This window comes from Schistocerca serialis, chromosome 1 (genome assembly GCF_023864345.2).
Source record: "Schistocerca serialis cubense isolate TAMUIC-IGC-003099 chromosome 1, iqSchSeri2.2, whole genome shotgun sequence".
Classification (NCBI taxonomy): domain Eukaryota; kingdom Metazoa; phylum Arthropoda; class Insecta; order Orthoptera; family Acrididae; genus Schistocerca; species Schistocerca serialis.
This window is the reverse complement of record NC_064638.1, coordinates 1,177,944,099-1,177,969,358: the sequence shown is the minus strand read 5'-3', so window position 1 is coordinate 1,177,969,358 and position 25,260 is coordinate 1,177,944,099. Positions and strand designations below refer to the sequence as shown.

General features: G+C 45.0%; 1 protein-coding gene across 1 annotated transcript in view; it reads left to right on the top strand.

The window, feature by feature from the left end:
* Positions 1–24,275, top strand: part of LOC126456450 (uncharacterized) — a 91,666-nt gene extending 67,391 nt beyond the window's left edge. Inside the window, exons 9-12 of the mRNA XM_050092203.1 lie at positions 7,517–7,774; positions 10,869–11,128; positions 22,041–22,449; positions 22,513–24,275. Of these exons, the coding sequence (XP_049948160.1) occupies positions 7,517–7,774; positions 10,869–11,128; positions 22,041–22,449; positions 22,513–22,686 (1,101 nt within the window). The 3' untranslated portion in view covers positions 22,687–24,275. The remainder of the gene's footprint in view (positions 1–7,516; positions 7,775–10,868; positions 11,129–22,040; positions 22,450–22,512) is intronic.
* The last annotated feature ends 985 nt before the right edge of the window (positions 24,276–25,260 follow it).

Here is a 25,260-nt window from a genome sequence, read left to right as displayed (position 1 = left end):
TTTATTGTGAACATGAGTGTATGTTAGTAACAGAACTCAGTAAGTTGTTCTTGACGGCGAGTGTTCATCAGAGACTAGAGTATAGTCAGAAGTGTTATAGGACCACTGTTGTACTTTATATTCATAATCGACCTGACGCATAAGTTGAGCAGCTATCTGTTTTCTGACGGCGCTGCGGTGTACGGGAAAGTTTAGTCGCTGAGTGACTATAGAAGTATACAGGGTCGCTTACACTTTTTATTTGGCGTGATGAATGGTATCTTTCTCTAAAAGTAGTATAATGCAAGATAATGCAGAACAGTAGGAACAAAAATACTGTAATCTTCGAATACCCCATCAATGGTGTGCTGCTTGACACAGTCAATGTGATACGTTCACGATATTACAGACTTTCAGCGATGATGCAGAAGAGTAAATGTGTCAATTTGAGCTGTTGGACCCTGGTTCGGAAACGACTGAGTCGAAAGTTATAAACGATACCTCTGACAGTAGATCTCTTCAGCTGCAAGCACTTTGCTTTCCGAATTCTGTGAGGAGATAGTATGGAGCAAAATAAGAAAAAAGTTCCAATAAACATGGCCTCTAAAGTGTATGCCTTAAATGCTACGAGGACATTTATCTTTGTTACAGTGAAACACGTCTCTTCTGCTTAACAAGTCCTCATAGCTTTTGAGGTATGTACTTTAAAGCTCATATTTACTAGACAATTTTTTTCTTCTTTTCGTCCTCACTACCTCCTCCCAAAATATCGAAAGCAAAGAGCTTGCTGCAGAAGACGTCCACTGACATGTGTACGATTTGGTCGTTTCCGGCCCGGGATCCCTTATCTCATACCGATACATTTAACCCTAGTCTATGAAAGTTTGTAACATCACCTCGGAATCACCCTGCATAGTCGCAAAGTTGGAAAACGATATCAAGAGGAACGACCACGTCAGGTAGGTAGTAGGGTGAGCGAATGGTCCACTTCGGATTATTGAGATAACTCTAGGGTAGAGTATCATTGCATCTATAAAGGAGCCACGTATAGAACACTAGTTCTCGAGTGTTAGGGTTCCGAATCAAGTCGAATTAAAGGACGACATCAAAGCAATTAAGAGGCCATCTGCAAGATTTATTAGCGGTAGGTTCGTTCGAGAGGTGAGTGTTCCGGAAATGTTCCGAACTGTCCGCAGCTCGTGGTCGTACGGTAGCGTTCTCGCTTCCCGCGCCCGGGTTCCCGGGTTCGCTTCCCGGCGGAGTCAGGGATTTTCTCTGCCTCGTGATGACTGGGTGTTGTGTGATGTCCTTAGGATAGTTAGGTTTAATTAGTTCTAAGTTCTAGGGGACTTATGACCATAGATGTTAAGTCCCATGGTGCTCAGAGCCAATGTTCCGAACTCAATTGGGAATCCCTGTAGGTAAGACGTTCTTTCCGCGAAACACTTTTGAAAAATCTTAGAGAACCGGCAGCTGGCGGAATGGTAATGTACGAGATTCTGTTTCCGCCCATGTCACAGACAATGCAAATTAGGGCGGAAAAGCTGTCTCACGCTGTAGATCAGACTGAGACCACGGATTGAGCTATATGTCGCTTCGCCGCTTAACGCCTGCTGTGCAGGCAACCCAAACGACACTGCTGTACCGCGTGTAGTCGGCGTGCTCCGTATGATACACAAAATGACACGGTGCAAAAACCATAAACACATACGGTACTGGCGTGCAACGGTTAAGCAACATTCGCGTGATGTGTGACTGCCAAGTTCGATGAAACTTGCACCATGCATAGAAACAACTGCTACAGTGTAGCACAGAAGTTAACTGGACTAAATACGCATTGAGATGCGGTTGAGAACGCTAGATGGTCTTCGGTGCATGTGGACGTGCTGTAATACGTCTGCGCACCTCATCCCGCATGTGCTTAACGGGAAGTAAGTCGGGGGAACGATCAGACCAGTTCATTCGCAGAATATCCTCTCGTTCCACGACTCTTCCGCCTGCACAGTTCGATGCGGTCGCGCATTGTCATCCATAAGAGTATAGTCAGGGCGGAATCCACCCCTTTAAAGTCGTACATGAGGAAAGGGTACATTGTCACCATAACACTAACTAGTGAGTGTACCGCGTTCACAGATTTGGAGGTCAGTATGCCCGTGCAATATTATGCCTCCTCACACCGTAAAACCTGAACCAAAACGATCACGTTCTCTACTGCCGTAGAGTAGAGTTTTGTTGGTCCTGGTAATCATATAGTACACAAATAGTACATTCTGATGTAGGACAAGTCAATGTGTAACAAAATATAATATTAAATTTGCATTAATGTCATTATTTCTTCATTAAATGATCACTGAGTTACAATATACAGAGTAAATATTGTACAAAAACAAAGAGTAGATATTTTAAAGCAGAAAGAGCATGTACTGTACTGGCAGACTAATATTTGTATTACAGTAACATTTACATGGTAAATCATTAAAGTTCTAGTAGCATTTATATGATACGTCACTAAGGCAAAGACACAAATCGTTAGTGAACATTCTGAAGGAGCTCGTGGAGGCTACAGTCAAATATCCCATAGCAGTTGACTTGAAATTTGCCAGATCATTTATTGATATTTGTGGGGGAAGTTTATTATAAATAACTTTTCCATAATACAGGGTTACTTTTATATTCAGGGTGGTGTTGGTGGGCTCTAGATGAAAGTCTGCTTTTTGCCTGGTGTTATAGGAATGGGTATTTTCATTTTTCTGGAAGAGAGTGGGATTTTCCATTGAATATTTTTTCACAAACAAGGTTATCTCATACACATATATACATGGAAGTGGGAAGATTTATAGCTTTTTAAAGGGTGGACCACAGGTTTTGTTCCATTTTACACCTTCCATTATTCTTATGATTCGTTTTTGTAGCCTAAAGAGCTTTTGGCTAAGACAAGAGTTACCCCAGAAAATAATTCCATATTTCTGTTGTGAGCATATATAGGCATAACACACAGTTTTCAGAGAATTTTTGTTGAAACATCCCTGTACTATTCTCATTAAGTAGCATGTAGTGCTTAATTTCTTATAAAATTTTTCAATATGCGTCCCCCATTTAAGATTATCTTGGAGCCATACTCCTAAGAACTTAATGTTGTCTACATTCTGAAGGTCTTTGTCGGATACCGGAATCTGAACAGTTTACTCACCTTCTTTAACATTATAGAATTTTAGTGCCACTTTCTTACTTGCATTTGTTACCAGTTTGTTGTGACTGAACCAGTACAAATCCCCAAACGGCGAGAGGTGGGAAAACGTAACGCAACAAGGATCATTGTCGATTATCATATTTTTGGTGGTCCAGGTGTTATGGTTCAAATGGCTCTGAGCACTATGAGACTCAACTTCTGAGATCATTATTCCCCTAGAACGTAGAACTACTTAAACCTAACTAACCTAAGGACATCACACACATCCATGCCCGAGGCAGGATTCGAACCTGCGATCGTAGCGGTCTCGCGGTTCCAGACTGCAGCGCCTAGAACCGCATGGCCACTTCGGCCGGTCCAGGTGTTATGGTGTGGGGAGCCATAACGTTGCCTGGGCATACTGACCTCCAAATCTTTGAACGCTGTAAACTGACCGGTCATTGTTACTGAGACACTGTACTCCTTCCCCGTGTGTGTTTTTTATCAGGGTTGCATTCGGTCCTGACTTCATTTTTACCGATGACAATCGGCGATCGCATCGAACTACACATGCGGTGTACCTCTTGAAGTGAGAGAATAATCGGTGAATGGACTGGTCTGCCCGTTATCCCGATTCAAATCCCATCGAGCGCGTGTGGGTGCATTGGGGAGACGTGTTCCAGCACTCTGACGTGCGCCATTGACCACCCAACAGGTTTCAACCGCGCTGATGGAGGAACAGAACGTTCTGTCACAAGGACTCCTTACCAACCTTGTGGCCAACGTGGCATCTCAGCGTGCAAAACAATATTATAGTACCCGACGCACAGTAAAACAGTACTGTAGTATCCGATACACGACCCAAACCAGCACTGTAATAACCGATACACGCCGAAAATGTCACAGTCATTACTATCGTTTCCAGAATGAGATTTTCGCTGTGCAGCCGAGTGTACGCTGATATGAAACTTTCTGGCAGGTTAAAACTGTGTGCCGGACCGAGACTCGAACTCAGGACCTTTGCCTTTCGCGGGCAAGTGCTCTACCAACTGAGCTACCCACGCACGACTCACGCGCCGTCCTCACAGCTTTACTTCCGCCAGTACCTCCCCTCCTACCTTCCAAACTTTACAGAAGCTCTCCTGCGAACCTTGCAGAACTAGCACTCCTGAAAGAAAGGATAATCCGGAGACATGGCTTAGCCACAGCCTGGGGGATGTTTCCAGAATGAGATTTTCACTCTGCAGCGGAGTGTGCGCTGATATGGCGAGGTACTGGCGGAAGTAAAGCTGTGAGGACGGGGCGTGAGTAGTGCTTGGGTAGTTCAGTTGGTAGAGCACTTGCCAGTGAAAGGCAAAGGTCCCGAGTTCGAGTCTCGGTCCGGCACACAGTTTTAATCTGCCAGGAAGTTTCATTACTATCGTTACTGTCTGCAGACTAAGAGACGGCGTTAATTTCGTCACCAGAAATCATTTTTTAGCCAGTATCATTGTCCCAGTTTATGTCCGAGCATCTTGTCTCCATGAATAGTGCCACCTTCGTTTTTTTTTTTTTTTTTTTTTTTTTTTTGGTGCATAAAATTTTGTATTACTGCTACAAAACAAAAAAATAAAAACAAAAACGATGTGTATGAAGCAGACATTCGCATTAGTGAAGGCAAGATAATCGAGGCTCCACTCTGTGTATGGCCCTCTACTGCATCAATTTAGATCCCGGCGGTTAAGGACTCCCGGGTTGCGTCCAGAGTACGTAGGACCCTGGTAACTGTAGATCCTACTGCTGAACTGCAAAATGAAATCCGGCGTACTTTAACTAATTTCGTCAGCCTGTTCAATAAGTTTCAAAAGAAAGGGCTTATAAATATGAACCCGAAACCACCCGTGCTCAGAAGTCAGTTTAAACTGCACAAACAAAATCACCCGATCCGCCCTGTAGTGAATGGTATAGGCAGTCCACATCACACCCTTGCTAGGCGCCTCCATTTTAAAATTAAAGATGCTTTCACATTTGAAAATAACTTTTCTGTAAAAAACAGTAAGGAATTAATTAACAATATTCAATCTGTAAGATGTACACCTGACACTAGACTGGTGTCCTTCGACATCGTCAGCCTTTATAAAAATGTCCCAGTTGATGAAACCATAGACCTTGTAAAAGAGAATCTTCTTAAGCATAAAAAACTAAGTGAAACTCAGATTGCGGAACTCATTGGTTTGCTTAAGGTCATTTTAAAATACAATTATTTAACGGGAAAATGTATGTACAGCCAGATGGTCTAGCAATGGGTAGCCCCCTCGCCGGTATTCTAGCAGAGGTTTTCATCAACGCCCTGGAAACAACATTCTTCAATTCAAGTTCAGAATTACGCCACAAAATTCGCTATTATGCACGTTATGTTGACGACATTTTCATTGCTTTTGATGGCACTGATCATGAGTTAGAGTAGCTCTTCAATACTTTCAACGGTTTACATGAAAAAATTTCCTTCACAAAAGAACTTCAAAATGATAAACGTGAACTTAATTTTCTCGATTCAACAGTTTCTATACAAGATAATACCTTCCATTTCAATATCTTCCGTAAAGAAACATATTCAGATAATGTCATTCCTGCTGACTCAACTCATCCAAAATCTCATAAACTGGCGTTTCTTCATTCCGCCATTCACCGAATGGTAACCACTCCTTTATCGCCTGCTGATCAACAAAAGGAATTGAATGTCATCAAAGCAATCGCTGTTAATAATGGGTCCAACCAGAATATGATCGATTACCTGCTCAATAAGAAAATTTCCCAAAATTGTTCGACTTTGAGCAATAACCTCCCCACAGATACCACAGAAACTAAAAAAAAAAAAAAATAAAAAAAATAAAATAAAAAAGTTATTTCCATCCCTTTCTTGGGTAACATATCATATAGGATTAAACGTCTTCTAAATAAAAAATATAACTGTAACGTCTCCTTCTCTACAGATAACAGTTTAAAAAGAAATCTTGTACAGTCAGTAGAGATTGCCAGCGATTGGTTTTCTAATTCAGGTATTTACAAACTAACCTGTAATAACTGCCCCTCATACTATATTGGTCAAACAGGCAGAGCTGTGAAAACACGATATAAAGAACATTTATTAGGTAAAAAAGGAGCGAATATTCACAACTCTACTTTTGCTGAACACCTCTTGATAGCCGGCCATACGCCCAAACAGTTAGAAGACACGGTTATCCTACACAGACAAGTCAAAGGACGGAGACTAGATCTGTGGGAAGAGTTATTTATTTTTAAACATCTAGAGCTCAAAGACGGTAATATACTGAACGATCAGTTTAACCTTGCCTGTAGACGGTTTTTCGAAGGCTTTAAACCCGTAGTGTTTAATATATAACATTAATGTTGGTAACCTCAGTAGTCTATTTCCTCAGGAAGCTATAATGCACTTTCAAATCTTTAAGCTCACTACCTTTTATGTAATGTGGTTTTCTCACGATGTATGGCTGCGACTACATCGGCCCTCATGTAATTTTCTCTTATTCTAAAACCTTGGCTCCATGAGAATGTAAACTAACTGGATTGTTGACCAGGTTTCGTAATTTATGTCTTAAGAGCCATTACTGATTATTCTTCAAGTTTTGATTTATATACGTTCTGTGTGCTTCACTAATATGGTAATATAACTTTTATATTCTGGCTGCATACGCCACTGCATGTAACTTACGGCGTAAGCGCCACCTGCCTTTTTGATGTATGTATCTACGCTATTGTTCCTAAGGCTCCCACAATGTCATAACGGGAGTGTTAAATGCTTTCCATTTATTTATTGTCACTCTATCTAAGGACGCAATTAATATTGATATTTTACATGTTGCTTCAGTACGCCAATCGGCACATAGCTCGCGACCTGAGCGCCACCTGCCCTGGCTGCAGTGCTACTACGCTGGCCGATTTTACTCAGTCGCTTATGCGCTCTCCAACTTCCATGTACTTATTTTTATTTGTCTGACAAACCCTATTCTCAGGGCTATATTTTATTTTGACTAATGGAGCTATGCAGATGTTTGTAAAAACGACAATGACATATCACTCCATGTTAATGTAATACTGTAAGTACCAGGAATCCTTCTCATATTTTGTAATACAAGATTCTCCTAATATATGTTAAACTCTATTCTTGACTTAGGTTTCATACCTTTTAATATAAATTACGATGTTCATTGTCCTCAGGCCGCCTTCTGAAGAAGATAGATTTAAATCTATCGAAACCTAGGTAAAGATTACTTTATCCTTTGCAACTGGTCGGCTGTTTTTAATCTTATTACGTGGAACCGTTGCTGTTGCGCAGCTATGTTTAAAATACCCTGGTAACTGTTACAGACGCAGGCGGCGAGCGCCGACCAGCCCAGCTCGGGGCTGAACCTGCCCGAGGTGAAGGGCCTGGACCCGTTCCTGTACGGCCAGGCCGAATCGTACGACCCGCAGGCGTCTTCGGACACTTCGTCACGCTACAAGACCGACTACTACGCGCCCTACAAGAGCTACGAGGAGTACTTCCGCCACCTGTTCCCCGACCTGGGCGCCGCCGGCTCCGCCGCACAGCCCAGCGCCAGCCAAGCCTCCGGTGACTACAGCAAGGTAGGACCGCTGCACACGTCCACAAGTCGTCATACCGTACCGGCTGGCGAAACTACCTTGCCCTGTCAGTCAGTGTTAACAACCCACAGTTCATGTGCTCATGTGCATATCGCCACGTCGGAGATGCTGTGTCCCATCGCTCGTGCGCCGACTATAACACCACGTTAAAACTCCCTTAAAACTTGATAACCTGCCATTGTAGCAGCAGTAACCGATCTAACAACTGCTCCAGACACTTGTCTTACACAGGGTGAAAATTATTTAAAGCGACAAACTCTGGGAGGTTGTAGGGGACATCAAAACAAATATTTTTCCCTAACGTCATTTTTTCCTATGAGGATTATTTAAACCGGTGGAGGCCGTATTACGCTCTTCAGTTGTTCGAGGCCGTATTACGATCTTCAGTTGTTAGAGGGCGTATTACGCTCTTCAGTTGTAGGCAACTCCTGTCCACCAATATAGTAGTCCATTGTCTCTGTTTACCAACGGAGCGATACACCTGGAGTGAAAACACTGATATGGTTGGTGCGTACTCGTAGCGCACCACAACGGACGAGCCGCACAGCGGGTTTATCAACAACAATATCCTAATCGCCGTACCCCCCCGCCCCCCCCCCCCTTTCATACGACCTTTGCTACTGTGCACCATCGTCTGCGTGAGACCGGGTCATTTAGCAGATTATCTGGACAGGGACGCCGTCGCACGGTAAGAACGCTGCAATTTGAGGAAGCTGTCTTGCAGCACGTGGAGCGGGATCCTTCAATCAGCACTCATGCAATTGCACGTAACATGAGGACGAATCAGACGAATGTAAGAACAGTCCTTCGAGAGCAGTTGTTACGTCAATTTCACTTACAGCTTGTCCACAGCCTAGAACCAGTTGATTATCCACCCAGAGCACAGTTTTCGCAGTGGTACCTGGAACAGTGTGAAATGCATCCTACATTTCCACCCTCTGTGTTGTTTACCGATGAAGCAACGTTCGGGCGTGATGGAGTTTTCAACATGCACAATTCGCATGCTTGGAGTGAGGATAAACCACATGCCACAGTTGCTAGCGCTCATCAAGTGCGGTTCTTCGTTAATGTGTGGGTCGGTGTTGTTCGGGACTGTTTAATTGGGCCGTATCTGCTACCTAGGCCATTAAACGGCAGGCACTATTACAATTTTCTCTCCTGAGCATTACCAGAATTGCTGGAAGACGTCCCGCTACCTACAAGACAACGCTTGTGGTTCCAGCATCACGGGGCGCCGGCACATTTGAGTCGTCGTGTGCGTCTATTCCTGGACCGACGGTTCCCAGAAACGTGGATTGGCAGAGGTGGTCCTGTACGATGGCCTGCTCGATCCCCAGATATGTCCCCTCTGGACTTTTTTGTGTGGGGAGAGATGCGCAACCTTGTTTACGCAACTCCTGTTGCATCAGAAGAGGATCTGGTCGCCCGGATAGTAGCAGCAGCAGGAACAATTCAGGATACTCCTGGGGTTTTTGCCCGTGTCAGACAGAACATGATCCGTCGGTGTAACCTTCTTTTACGTGTCAATGGAGGCATTTTTGAAAATCTACTGTAATTGAAATTGGGTTGTGTTAATGTGTTGTCTCTCGGTCATAAAACAATGGAAAAGTGTTTGTTGGTTTAATTAATTTGCCACCAGAGAAACTTTCCTCTACCGGTGTAAATACACCTCATAGGAAAAAATGACATTAGGGAAAAAAGACGGTGGTGTGAAACCCAGCTCGCGCTATTCGTCCACGAGACTCAGAGGGCCATAGACACGGGTTCACAGGTAGATGCCGTGTTTCTTGAATTCCGCAAGGCGTTCGATACAGTTCCCCACAGTCGTTTAATGAACAAAGTAAGAACATATGGACTATCAGACCAACTGTGTGATTGGATTGAAGAGTTCCTAGATAACAGAACGCAGCATGTCATTTCCAATGGAGAGAAGTCTTCCGAAGTAAGAGTGATTTCAGGTGTGCCGCAAGGGAGTGTCATTGGACCGTTTCTATTCACAATATACATAAATGACCTTGTGGATGACATCGGAAGTTCACTGAGGCTTTTTGCAGATGATGCTGTGGTGTATCGAGAGGTTGTAACAATGGAAAATTGTACTGAAATGCAGGAGGATCTGCAGCGAATTGACGCATGGTGCAGGGAATGGCAATTGAATCTCAATGTTGACAAGTTTAATGTGCTTCGAATACATAGAAAGATAGATCCCTTATCATTTAGCTACTAAATAGCAGGTCAGCAACTGGAAGCAGTTAATTCCATAAATTATCTGGGAGTACGCATTAGGAGTGATTTAAAATGGAATGATCATATAAAGTTGATCGTCGGTAGAGCAGATGCCAGACTGAGATTCATTGGAAGAATCCTAAGGTAATGCAATCCGAAAACAAAGGAAGTAGGTTACAGTACGCTTGTTCCCCCACTGCTTGAATACTGCTCAGCAGTGTGGGGTCCGTACCAGATAGGGTTGATAGAAGAGATAGAGAAGATCCAACGGAGAGCAGCGCGCTTCGTTACAGGATCATTTAGTAATCGCAAAGCGTTACGGAGATGATAGATAAACTCCAGTGGAAGACTCTGCAGGAGAGACGCTCAGTAGCTCGGTACGGGCTTTTGTCAAAGTTTCGAGAACATACCTTCACCGAAGAGTCAAGCAGTATATTGCTTGCTCCTACGTATATCTCGCGAAGAGACCGTGAGGATAAAATCAGAGAGATTAGAGCCCACACGGAGGCGTACCGACAATCTTTCTTTCCACGAACAATACGAGACTGGAATAGAAGGGAGAACCGATAGAGGTACTCAGGGTACCCTCCGCCACACACCGTCAAGTGGCTTGCGGAGTATGGATGTAGATGTAATTGTTTTGATGTCCCCTACAACCTCCCAGAGGTTGTCGGTTTAAATACTTTTCACCCTGTATAGGCGTTGCCGGCCGCAGCGCCGTATTCTGCCCCTCCTTAGATACCTCTGTATCTGGGTACGCATGCCTGTACCAGTGTCTTTGGCGCTTATTGTATTTCTTGTCTTGAGAGTGGTTAGCGTGCTGACTGGCGGACCCGTGTTTTGTGGACAGAGCGGCTCGCGGCCAGAGTTCTACAGCGCGCCGTCCACGGGAGCGGCGGTGGCGGCCGGGGCCGACCGCAAGGACCTGGACGCCGTGCTGGGCGAGTTCACGCGCAAGGACCGCTCCGCCTGCAAGAAGGTGCAGCGCGACAAGATGACGTGCTACCAGTGCGCCGACGCCACGGGCACCCAGCACGAGGAGTGCATGTTCGTCGCCGCCTCCGAGCCCAAGAGCAAGCACCTCGCCTACCACGAGCACAAGCAGTTCAAGTGAGTGTCGGCCGCTGCTCCGGCGCAAAAGTCCAGCCGCAGTCTGACACGTACAGTCGCGACCCTCTCTGGTGCGAAAGTTGTTTACCGCCTGACAGGTGGAGCGGCACTAGCGCTCCAAGCGGTGAGAGGGCGAACTGTCACATGCGTCACAAGGGTACTGTTTGTTTTTCGTCCCTTTTCCACCTTATTTACGAAAGTTCATTAAAACTGCTGGCTTGTGCCTCGTGTTTGTTTGATCAAACAAATTCGGTCGAAGAACCAGTGACAGATGGGAACAGGTAGCTTGTCATTTACTTTATTATTTTGCTTCCCAGAGTTTTTATAATATCTGAAGACGTGGATTATCCTAAAAAAGTGAAAATATTGCTAAAACTCACTAATTCGGTGACAAGCTACAAAATATTCGTAAAGAACAACATGTGACGTCGACACAACTGCAGCCTATCACGTTGATACCAAAATGATATAAAAATGCCGATTCAGACGTAAGCAGCACGGACTTGTACCTGCAAGTGCAACAGGTTCAAATGGCTCTGAGCACTATGCGACTCAACTTCTGAGGTCATTAGTCGCCTAGAACTTAGAACTAATTAAACCTAACTAACCTAAGGACATCACACACATCCATGCCCGAGGCAGGATTCGAACCTGCGACCGTAGCGGTCGCTCGGCTCCAGACTGTAGCGCCCAGAACCGCACGGCCACTCCGGCCGGCAGTGCAACAGGGATCGACACCCTATTTGCGTTTCGTTTTGGGTTTTAGTCGTTGGCGTCTATCGCCACGTGTATGACCTTCGTGTTTATACGGGGTGTTCAAAAAGTCTCTCCGCAGTGCCGTATAATTGTTAGCCGCGCGTGCCGTATGCCGCAGTGAATATACCGAAATGAAACTCTGTGAAATACAAGTTATTAATTTATTGAATATTTATTTTTACTTACAAATTTTCACATTAAATGTTGAAAGTGTCCCCCTTGTTGTTAAATACACAATTCAATTCGTCTAATCATGTTTCCAAACACAAGCTGTAACATTTCTTCTGTAACAAAAATGAAATGGGTATTACAGTTTTCAGTTCATCGATGGATTTTCGACGGTTTTTATAGACAGTTGCTTTCGATGCACCCCAGAGGAAAGAGCTAGGTAGTGTTAGGACAGGCGATCGTGGAGGCTAAAGTCCCTGTCAAATTATGCGATCACCAAAAACATCAGCATGCTGTGACATTGAAACGCGAGCTGCATGCGCGGTTGCACCATCTTGTTGAAAACAGCCGTTCAGTATTTCACTTAACACAAGTTCTCCTATGAATGGGTACAGAATATGACTGCAGTATCGTTGTGCGTTTATTGTTTCGTTGAAAAATATGGGACCCACAATCCGACGTCTAGAAATTGCAATCCAAACTGCTATTTTCACAGAATGAAGTGGTTCCTCATGAATACACAATGCATTTGCAGTACTCCACATACGAGAATTTTGCGAGTACATGTACCCAGATAAATTAAACCACGCCTCATCAATGAGAAACGTTTCATTAAGAATATCCCTTCCATTTCCTTGAACGAAATTTTTGAACCATTAACAATAATGCAGTCTCTTGCCATGATCAGTATTTTTCAGTTCTTGCACGACTGTCACTTTGTATGGGAAAAGTTCTAATTTTTTCCTTACAACTGTGTGGAACATTCCTACACTAACATCGATTTCCTGGGCGAGTTTTCTTACTGACTTGTTCGGACTCATGGACTTTTTATCGGAAATATCGAGTAGTTTATACTCAGACAAAGCGCTAGGACGACCACTTCTCGGTGCATCTGTCACTGAACCCGTACTTCGAAACTTGTTAATCAAATCTCGCACAGTACCGCGATGTAGGAGTGTTGTCTCTGAGAAAACTGAATTAAATGTTTGACGAACTGAAACTTTGTATTTACGTCCAGCTTTGAACACTTGTTCGACTAGAACACACGTTCTTCACTGGCTAGCATTTTAACAGTGATAAAAACGAAACAAACGAACAAAGGAAATAAACGTTCACGTCAACACGTAACGACACACACCAACGATACTACTGACGCTGGCTGAGATAAACGAAACATTGGAATGTTGGGAGAGTCCACTTGAAGGGAAGTAACCCAAGCAGGCTAGCAATTATACGGCACGCGCGCCTAACAAACATATACCACTGCGGAGAGTCTTTTTGAACACCCCTTATCTGCGATAAGCGACTGCCAAACAATACAGATACCACAGTAACAAATAAGTACGTTACAAGCGAATCCTGACGATGGAGATAGTAAAATGATGTTGTCTACCTCTCAGAGTCCTTAGGGAACCTACCCGCCCGGGGGATTGCTGACGAGGGCCGGTGTGTTCGCGAGCATGGATCCGGTTTTTAGTCGGTTTTCCACATCCCACTAGGTGAATAACGGGCTGGCCCCTATGTCCCGCCTCAGTTACACGACTCGCAGACATCTGAACACGTTCACACTATTCCATGGATTACACTACACCCAAACAGCTGGGGTACACTAATTCCGTTCCAGGAGGTACAGGGTGGCGGCAGTAAGGGCATACAGCCACCCCTTAACACTAACCCTGCCAAATCCGATCTTAACCATACCGACCTTGCGAAACCGCGGGATAAAGGCGCAAGCGAAAGAAGAAAGAAGATGAATAGTCCTTAGGGAACCTAAAAAAAGACAAATGTGGTGTCTCTTCTACTTGTTATTACAATTTATTGGCTGCAGTCGGTCCCATTTGTAAAAACTATTCTGCAAACCAGTATAAACAATTACGATTCGCCTTCGCTTTCACAAGATACCGCCGATCTCAACAGTGCCACTTGCTGGCCCCTTGGGGCGCTGGTATCGCAGTGGGTAACAAAAATGAGATGGAGTGTCGCGACTGTTGTGTTACACTGTGGTTCAACTGCAAACTTACCTGTAAGACAATGAGTAATCTGTGAACTGCGTCTTGATTTTTTCACTACAGAGTCAAAATTACGATTATCAGTCTGAAAGCAACGCCTCCTACTCTTTTATTTTTATGTTACATGTGAAGTAAACACTATACAGGGTGTTCGGAAATTCCCTTTACAAACTTATAGGACTTGTAGAGGCGTGTGAGTAGATAATGTTTTGAATTGGATCCCATGTCCGGAAAAGTACCGTTTCCAAGCTACAGCCATTTGAAAACAAGTTTATAAAGAGGCCACTTTTACAAGTAAATAATTAGTCGTGACCCAGTACATCACTTGTTTTACATTACTTGTTTTACTTGTTGACGGGCTCTCTTCAACGTGATGCAGTACGGCCTCTTCCAATTTGGAGGTGCGACTTCTCCTTGGAGCACCATATCCACGCCTGCTGACGGTGAAGGTACCTTTTCTCGAAGCAGTTGTGTAATTATGGCAAAAGGGGTGTGCAATGGAGTCGGACCTTGATAAAGGTGACGAGCAGCTCTTCCATTACCGTGAGCTTCGCCATTCAGAAGGATCATGTCGGCGTATTCTGCAAATGTGTACTCAACCATGTTGCTCTAACACTCGCAGACACTCGAATGACGCTCGAACCAGATCGTAGAGGTAGGTTAGACGTCAAATGACATCAGCAGATCCGATGTACCCACCCCCCTCCCTCCCCAAACGTGACTATCCTATTGCATATCTACCTAGCAAACATGTTTTCAAGTGACTGTAGCTCGGGAACAATACGTTTCCGAACAAGTGTTCCTATTCAAAATATTATATACTCGCACCCCTCTGCAAGTCGTAGAAGTTCGTAACTAGAGTTTCCGAACACCGTGTATACATAGGATTACAGCTATAACATTCACGATTGATTTTTCACTTTTCAGTATAATCACTACCTTTGTTCGCAGTTTCTTTCCACGTTACAACAACAGCATGTACACCTGTTCAGTAAAAATCATGGTACTGCTTCTTCAGTCACTGGTGCACAGAAATTTTCGACGTTTCCGCGACTTCAAAGTGATGCTCCCGATGAGCATCTTTGAATGGTCCCATTCCATCGATGTCTGATGCCTCAGCAGACCGGATTCAGTTGCTTTCCCTACCTCTTTATCCGTATCGGTCAACATTTTCGGTACGCAGCATGGACAAATGGACAAGTATTGGAGTAGTCCAGTTTTTCAATAATTTGCATCGCACTGCCTTTACCGTTGCATAACTGGCGACACAACTTATCTTTTGATGCCTGGCGGTCGTCATGGATGATTTGGTCGACACTCTGTACGTTGTGTGACGTCAATGCAGTCGCTGGTGGGCCGCTCCGAGCTGCATCAGCCAACAGTGTTTGCCCCTCGTCTTCTGTACAGGGACGAACCTATAGTCTCACGTTGCTGGCACCGCCGTAGCAGCTCCATATACCTTCTTCGGCCTTGAAGCTCCTGCTGAAGCTCATTACACTCTTGTTTGTCAGCTACTTCTATCCCACATGCGCTCATTGGGGCTTGAGTTGTGGGGCAACGGGCAGTCCAGTCCAGTTCGCCGAATATCCTCTCCTTCCAAGAGCTTCTCCACCTGAGCTGATCGATGTGGTCGCACATTATCAGCCATAAAATTGAAATGATGGCAGAATGCACTCCTGAAAAGGTCACGGGAAGGAGTACAGTGTCTCAGTAACGATGACAGGTTCAAAGATTACTGCACGTTACCTCACAAGGCGAGATGTGTGAACACGTAATGCACCGAGGAATATTGCTTAACATAATTGTTGTGGTGGTCCAGGTGTTATTGTGTGTGGTGGAGGGCAGAGGGTACAAAATTTTGCACGAGTGTACTGACCTCCAGCTCTTTCTATGCAGTACATTGAACACACACACACACACACACACACACACACACACACACACACACACACACACATGCACATACATACACACACACTCCATCCGAACAAATACCGAAGTCCAACAGTACCGACCGACCGCCGTGTCATCCTCAGGCCAGGGGTGTCACTGGATGTGGATATGGTATGGCATGTGGTCATTACACTGCTCTCCCGTCCGTTGCCAGTTTTCATGAGCAGTTCCGTAGTCCTGAATCAAGTAGCTCCTCAATTGGCTTCGCAAAGGCTGAGTGCTCCAGGCTTGCCAACAGCACTCGGTAGATCCAGACGGTCACCCATCCAAGTGCTAGACGAGCCCGACAGCGCTTAACTTCGGTTGAGTTGATGGGAACCGCTGTTACCACTGCGGCGAGGCCGTTGGCTATGCGACATTCAACAGTCAACATTATTGTGACACTGTACACCTTCCCGATATTCGTATTTTCAGGAGTGCATCCGGCGCTGGCCGAGTTTCCGTGGAGACAATGCGCGACCGCATCAAACGGGGCATGTACAGGACCTGTGGTAACTAATGGATTGGCCTGTCCGTTCACCCTCCACAATGCGCCGGGGAGACATATTGAAGCCTGTCCATATGCACCATAGACTATCTAGAAGTTGGCAACGACTGGTGGAGGAATGGAAAGCCCTAGCATAAGAACTCCTTACCAACCTTTTGGTCAGGATGGGAGCACATTTCAGTGCGTGCATTGCCTTCAGACACCCTATTAAGAATGTCTAGAGGACCATCACAAATCGAGAAGACTTCAATATCGCCTTTGAAGAAAAGTGTCATATATACTCTTTTTTTAGGGAATACACCACCATTTGACTGTTTTATTGTTTATTTAAGTACAACCCAGGTTTCGGCCATTTATACCACTTTCAAGTATTTGATTTTGTGCCCTTAACATACGACAATTGGAACTTAAATAGTGACAACTATTTATTCACAACCGATACAAAAGAGTTATACGTTTTCATCTGTTATTGTCCTTCAGAGTAGTCACCAGCATTGTGCAGAATCCGTTGCCAGCGATGTGGGAGGTGTAGTATACAGTTAGCAGATCCTGCTCTGTTGATGGTGCGAATGGAGCGGTCTACTGCCTGTCGAATCTCTGGAACAGTTCTGAAGCGAATGCCACGAAGTGGTTCCTTCATCTTCGGAATCAAATCAAAGTCACAGTCCGCCCCGGTTAGCTGAGTGGTCAGAGCGACAGAATGTCAATCCTAAGGGACCGGGTTCCATTCCCGGCTGGGCCGGATATTTTCTCCGCTCAGAGACTGGGTGTTGTGTGTTCCTAATCATCATCATTTCATCCCCACCGACGCGCCAGTCGCCGAAGTGGCGTCAAATCGGAAGACTTGCACCCTGCGAACGGTCTACCCCTTTTCATCAAAGTCAAAAGGACTTAAGTCCGGGGAGTATGGTGGATGGTACAGTACTTCCCAGTCCCAGCGACCGTGCAGAGCAGCCACAGCTTGCGCTGTATGCGCCAGCGCATTGTCGTGCAGAATGATGGGTGGGTTGCGTAAAACTTGTGGCCGCTTCTTGCGCAAAGCTGGTCGCAGGTGGTGCTCCTAAACCGAACAGTAATACTGTGCATTGACGGTCTGCCGTGGAGGAACGCAACTGATCCATTATTGTAACAAGCGCAAACATGTAACTCTTCTGTATCGGTTGTGAATAAATAGTTGCCACTATTTAAGTTCGAACCTTCATATATTACAGGACACGTAACATGCTGTCAAGCTCAAAGTTGGCCATAAATAAAGAAAAATATTAGCTTCCCACAAAATGCTTGATTGTTTCAAATACTTTCTTTACTGCGCTATATTACTGCAGCTCTTTCTACATATGCATGGCCTACGTTGCATGGCAGAGACACACAATGCGAAATTTTTTTCGTTCTTAAGTTTTGCACATCAGTGTATTTTGTGCGATAAGCTTACAATGCAGAGAGACAGACGGGGAAGACTGGAGTAAAATTTTTGACTAACTGACTGACGGAAAGGTGCTGGCAGCTTTTCATTGTACCACTCCAGTGAATTTGTTAAGAAACAGTGTCATTGTCCACCTCGACTGTAGCTTAACTAACAAGTATTTACTTTATTATGTTTCGCACGATTTACCAATTTCAGCCGTAATGGTCATTGTCAATTGCTACGTGTACAGGGCGAATCACCTAAAAGTTGCCCTGCAATCAGCGAGGAAAGGGAAAGCGCTATTGATGTGCCGTTTTCACAGAATGGGTTGGTAATAAGGGGCTCGTACTGTTGGCCAATCAACAGATTGTAATAATACTCATAAAGTGTATTTCGTGTGCAATCATACACTTTTTAAGCGGAATAATGCCTGCCGACATTAATAAACTGAAAGCATGGCAAATTAGAATGTCAATGGTGTTTGTTGTAGGATTCTAGTGCGAGTCGTTTGCGAGGTACCGTATTTTGAAAAGTTCCCACACCGACACTTGTACAGTATCTGTGGTAGCGCGCACCAGAGAACAACACAACGGCATTCACTGATTATGCGGATTCTGGCCAGGAAAGAGACAATTCACTGTTACAGGTTGTGTTCAAAATAGTCACCTGCAATACCAATATGCACTTCAAGACTGGTATGGAACGACTGCTGTACACGTTCTAACATTTCGGCGGAGATGTCCGAGAAAGCTGCAGTAATAAATCGTTGCATATCATCGGGTACAGTTGGTATGTCCTTGTAGACAACGTGTTTCAGTTTTTCCCACAGAAAATAAGTCTACAGCGTCAAATCCGGGGAAGGGCTGGCCGGGGTGCAGGTCCTCTGCGTCCCGTCCAACGATTCGAAAATAATTCTTGAAGACATGCTGTTTCCACCTAGTGTGCAGATGGTTCACTAGAAGGCTGCGATACTTGCAGGCGTTCAGTGTTCGGTCCACGAAACACAGGACCATGAGCTCATGGTCCACTATCCCACACCACACATTTACACTCCACGAACGCTGACGTTCCATCTGACCAAGCCGACGGGGATTGTCAACATACCATTTGCGCATGTTTCGGCGGTTTACCTGGTCATGATTGGTAACTGTGGCTTCATCACTAAACAAGACAGACGATACATGTGGAGTATCCTTCCGTAACACCCATGTACAAAAGTTAACACGGTTCTCATAATCGTTTCTATGTGTCTCACGGTGGAGAGAAATGTGATAGAGATGGAACCCCTACGTCGATGGAGAATGCATAGGACACATCCCTGACTCATGCCACTTCCTCGTGCTATTGGGAGTGAGCTAACGTGCGGATCGGATGCAACAGCAGCAAGAACATTAATTTCCCCCTCTACTGTAGTCACTGGTTTTCTTCTGTTGCATTTTCACGTATCTGGTTGAAGAAGTTGATACATAACTACTGAGATAGGTGACAACTTGCAGAACACACCGTAGAAGAACGAACTGCATTCTTCCTGCACTCTTCCAACACCATAACCATGTCGTCTTTTTCTGCGTGGGTAAATACAATCGTCCACTCACGACCTGCTGCTTGGACTGTCCCACACTAGCTGACTGGCCAGTCGCAGTACACTCAAGGAAACACACTGTGTGCAAACGTAACAACTTCGTACCTTGCAGCTACCCAGGTTGACTGGCACAGACAAGAGTCGAGGTGGAAACTTTTCAAAATACGGCATCTCGCAAACGATTACAACTATAATCTTGCAACAAAGACCACTGACAATGTAAGTTACCCTAATTTTAGTTTGTTAATGAGGGCTAGTAGAAATCCTTGGGTAACAGAAGAAATATTGAACTTAATTGATGAAAGGAGAAAATATAAAAATGCAGTAAATGAAGCAGGCAAAAAGGAATACAAACGTCTCAAAAATGAGATCGACAGGAAGTGCAAAATGGCTAAGCAGGCATGGCTCGAGGACAAATGTAAGGATGGAGAGGCTTATCTCACTAGGGGTAAGATAGATACTGCCTACAGGAAAATTAAAGAGACCTTTGGAGAAAAGAGAGCCGCTTGTATGAATATCAAGAGCTCAGATGGAAACCCAGTTCTAAGCAAAGAAGGGAAAGCAGAAAGATGGAAGGAGTATATAGAGGGTCTATATAAGGGCGATGTACTTGAGGACAATATTATGAAAATGGAAGAGGATGTAGATGAAGATGAAAATGTAGTGCGAGATACGATACTGCGTGAAGAGTTTGACAGAGCACTGAAAGGACCCGGAGGTAGACAACATTCCATTAGAACTACTGACGGCCTCGGGAGAGCCAGTCCTGACTAAACTCTACCATCTGGTGAGCAAGATGCACGAGACAGGCGAAATACCCTCAGACTTCAAGAAGAATATAATGATTCCAATTCCAAAGAAAGCAGGTGTTGACAGATGTGAAAATTAACGAACTATCAGTTTAATAAGTCACAGCTGCAAAATACTAACGCGAATTATTCACAGACGAATGGAAAAACAGGTAGAAGCCGACCTCGGAGGAGATCAGTTTGGATTCCGTAGAATTGTTGGAACACGTGAGGCAGTACTGACCTTACGACTTACCTTAGAAGAAAGATTAAGGAAATGCAAACCTACGTTTCTAGCATTTGTAGACTTAGAGAAAGCTTTTGACAATGTTGACTGGAATACTCTCTTTCAAATTCTAAAGGTGGTAGGAGTAAAATACAGGGAGCGACAGGCTATTTACAATTTGTACAGAAACCAGATGGCAGTTATAAGAGTCGAGGGGCATGAAAGGGAAGCAGTGGTTGGGAAGGGAGTTAGACAGGGTTGTAGCCCATCCCCGATGTTATTCAATCTGTATATTGAGCAAGCAGTAAAGGAAACAAAAGAAAAATTTGGCGTAGGTATTAAAATCCAGGGAGAAGAATAAAAACTTTGAGGGTCGCCGATAACATCGTAATTCTGTCAGAGACAGCAAAGGACTTGGAAGAGCAGTTGAGCGGAATGGACAGTGTCTTGAAAGGAAAATATAAGATGAACATCAACAAAAGCAAAACGAGGATAATGGAATGTAGTCGAATTAAATCGGGTGATGCTGAGGGAATTAGATAAGGAAATGAGACACTTAAAGTAGTAAAGGAGTTTTGCTAATTGGGGAGCAAAATAACTGATGATGGTCGAAGTAGAGACGATAAAAAATGTAGACTGGCAATGGCTAGGAAAGCGTTTCCGAAGAAGAGAAATTTTCGAAATGTGGTGCTACAGAAGAATGCTGAAGATTAGATGGGTAGATCACATAACTAATGAGGAGGTATTGAATAGGATTGGGGAGAAGAGAAGTTTGTGGCACAACTTGACTAGAAGAAGGGATCGGTTGGTAGGACATGTTCTGAGGCATCAAGGGATCACAAATTTAGCATTGGAGGGCAACGTGGAGGGTAAAAATCGTAGAGAGAGACCAAGAGATGAATACACTAAGCAGATTCAGAAGGATGTAGGTTGCAGTACATACTGGGAGATGAAAGAGCTTGCACAGGATAGAGTAGCGTGGAGAGCTGCATCAAACCAGTATCAGGACTGAAGACCACAGCAGCAATGTCAAAAGGCATTGTTCCATTAAAAAGTGTACGTTTGCACAAAAAATACACTTTTTAAGTATTATTACAGGCTTTTGATTGGCTAACAAATGGTTCAAATGGCTCTGTGCGCTATGGGACTTAACATCTGAGGTCATCAATCCCCTAGAACGTATAACTACTTAAACCTAACTAACCTAAAGATGCCACACACATGCATGCCCGAGGCAGGATTGGAACCCGCGACCGTAGCAGTTGCGCGATTCCGGACTGAAGCGCCTAGAACCGCTCGGCCACAACGGCCGGCGATTGGCTAACAATGCGAGCAACTGACAACCAATCCAGTCCGTCCAAAATGCAATATCTGATGTGCGATTCAAAGGGTATATTGCGACGTGTTGTCGGTACGTCTAGGAGTTGAGAGTATTGTGGAGCATAAAGAAGTAAGTACTAGTGAGTTAAGCGGCAGCGGCAGTTAAGCGCTGTGCGCCACGTGGACGCTGACACTGTGCCCGGTGCCTCTGGTCGCAGGCTGCCCCCGCCGCCGGGCGTCCCCGTCGCGGCCGCAGGGAAGGACTCGACCGGCGCCGCCTCCGCCGTCGACCAGCAGACCGACTCGGGACGATCTAACGACACGACGACCGCCTCCCCGACCTCTGAGACCCCCACGACCTCGACCGAGGCTGCGGCCGCGGCCAAGAGCAAGCGCAAGACCTTTTTCAAGAAGGCGTCCTCCTCGTCGGTGGTCGCGAAGCCCACGGTGGCGGCCGAGCCGACCAAGGCCCGCAAGGTGCGCATCACGCGCCGCTCCTCCAAGTCGACGCTGACGACTCTGACGACGACGCGCCAGACGCTGACGGCGCCGTCGGCGCTCGCCGACGACGCGGTAGCGGCCGGCTCGGAGCGGCGCGAGGCCGTCGCGGAGGCGGGGGAGGCGTCGGCGGAGGAGGAGGAGGAGCAGCGCGGCTTGGCCGCCGCCGCCGCCACCCCCGCCGCCTCCAAGGCCGAGCCGCCGCCCCCGGAGCTGTCGGAGGCGGACCGCAGCCCGGACGGGCTGTACAGCAGCGAGACGCGGCTCGTCTTCGACCCCGTGCTCAAGGTGACGCTGCCGCGCTACATGCTGACGCGCACCGAGCACGAGGACGTCTTCGACGAGGTGATGGCGTCGGGGCGCTGAGCGGCGCCGCCCCCGACACCGACTCCGTTCGACGACGACGTGACTGAGGACCTGACGCCTCTCCTACAAAATGGGGCCAATCCTTGACACTTGCAACGTAACTCGTGGACGGCGACTCTAAACACCCAATATTTCACAAATTCCCTACAGATCCAACACTGATTTTCATTACTTACTGTCAGCCTGTTTCAAGTGTACAATCAATTTCCGCTAATTTACATCAGTAGCTTTGTTAGGTGCAATCATGTCCTAGAATGTGATTTACAACACGAAACCTACCATAACCGGGTGTCTTGTTTTACAGACAGCCACTACACACCCATAACATATGCACAAACACACACACACTGTAAAGAACATGTAGTGCATTTTGAAATTTCACGATAAGGCTTTGGTGCACAAATCTGAAAACTATACTTAATTATTGGGGCCTCTCTCCGACTGTGGTTATTGTACAAGACTGATCTTTAAGCATCTCTCTCTTTTTGGGCCTCTTTTCCGTTCTCTGCCTGTCTGTCTCTCTCTATATATCTCTCTCTCTTTCTCTCTCACTCACTCTCATTCTCTCCTCTTGCTCCTTCTTCCGCTTCTCTCTCTGCCTGTCTGTTTCACATCCTTCGCTTCTGTTTCCTTCCCAATGCCTCTCTCATGCCTGTCTCAATTCCGTTGGCACTCTCTCTAACTTTCTCTTCTAACTCTTCTCATTTTCCTAAGTCTCTCCCTTGTTGCTAACTGCTTCTTCCCTCATTCTTTAAGTTTGTTTGTCTGTATTTTTGCGTACCAAATTTGTAAGTACTACAGCACCACTCTACTTAATTTGATAGAAAACACAACTGCAGACTGAAATATGTGAATAATGTCCTTCATTCTCCCCACTGTGTGCGTTTCTGCCTGGTCTGCAAACCCAAGAATATACTGCAACACAGGACATTCTGCGACAGTTTCATATATTACTGAAGGTAAACCTGTCATTAGCTCCTTCATTTCCCTTGCTATGTCCATTTCTGTCCTGTCTCAAAAACCCAAAAACATACAGCAACGAAAGACACTACATGACAATTATATAATGTACCTAAAGATTTTGTGGTATGTGGGGATTCAAAATAGGTCTTCGATAGATGGGGTGAAAGTTAACCAACCGTTACCCTGGAGCAACGAAAACAAAACGAAGTAGATCTCATACTAACACTCTACGTAATCTGGTGATCTTATTCTAACACACACACACATAATTATCAAGCAAACACTTACCCCGATCGCTCCACCTCGCACACGCGAGGCAGTGATAAGACTGGAAGAGGGCCCGACGCTGTGAAAAACTTTCTATGCTGATGTCGGAGTGCTGCCATTAAGAGGAGATGCGGCGTGGTTGACCGCTCATGTGCTTACAACCCTGTTTCAGAGCGCCGGCCCGGAGACCACACCGGTCGGTGGGTCACTGACCTAGGGACCAGCACAACGAGGCGCCGCTACTTCACTCGTGCACCACTGTACATCTCACTCGTCTCTTCATCAAACTTTCTTGTTATTTGTTGTTATTCTCTATTTACGAGAAATGTTACATAAATAAAAATAACTGGAAAAACTAACACTGGCTCTGAAGTTATTTTTCTTGGCATTTGGTTAGCCTGTCCTCACCGTAATATATGATGAGACTGCTACAAAATTGCAAGGCACAGGGGACTGCCTCACATAAAAAACTTAAACTTAAACATGCACTTTGCAGCCGCAACTCATCCCGTTGTTTGTCCAAGGCCACCAAATTCCGATATTCTTATAAATGTGTTCCACAGAAACCTTAGATCAGTGATTTTAATTTAAATTTCTTACTTATTATGAGTCTGCGCAAAGTGTTTTCGACTGGTTTATTCGATCTTAGCTGTGGATGAGTGAATCATTCATGAGATATACAGCTATGATATGGAGCCAACCTGTTTAGAGGTTATCAAACAGAAATGGTATTTAGATATTCCTGTTTTTTGACCATTACGAGAAGAGTAAATATTTATTTTAATGAACAAAATAATACGTGTACGACTTTGCTCTAATTATCTACAAGTAACCAAGTTAAATGGTTTCTGTGGGGTATAAGGAATTATCCAGAAGAATCTGTTTCGAGATTACTCAGCTATTTACCTTTAATTTTATAATGTTTGGTACCAGATCAAGGTTTTTAGTAGTACTGAGTTTATTAACCCCCTCGTAGCTGATTAGTTTTACGAAATACATTCGTTTAATTACGCATTGTTTTAGCAACACCTGCATTGGGTACAGTTACACTACCCACCGATGACATATTAATATTTCTGCCGGATAGGCACTCGATCCTCCTTCTACTGCTGATCGCTAGCGGTCGCCTTACCACTTAAGCTGTCCGGCTATCTGAGCACGTCCCCCTGACCCACCCAGGGTACCACATGTCACGCTGTCTACATCCTTATGCCATAGTTTAATCTGCGCACTATTGCTACAACCAATACAACTGATGCTACAAGAGTTCGTAATTTAGCCAATATATTTGGAAACAATATTTCGACTGCTATCATGTAAAATAAGTTGTTAATTCTAATCAGA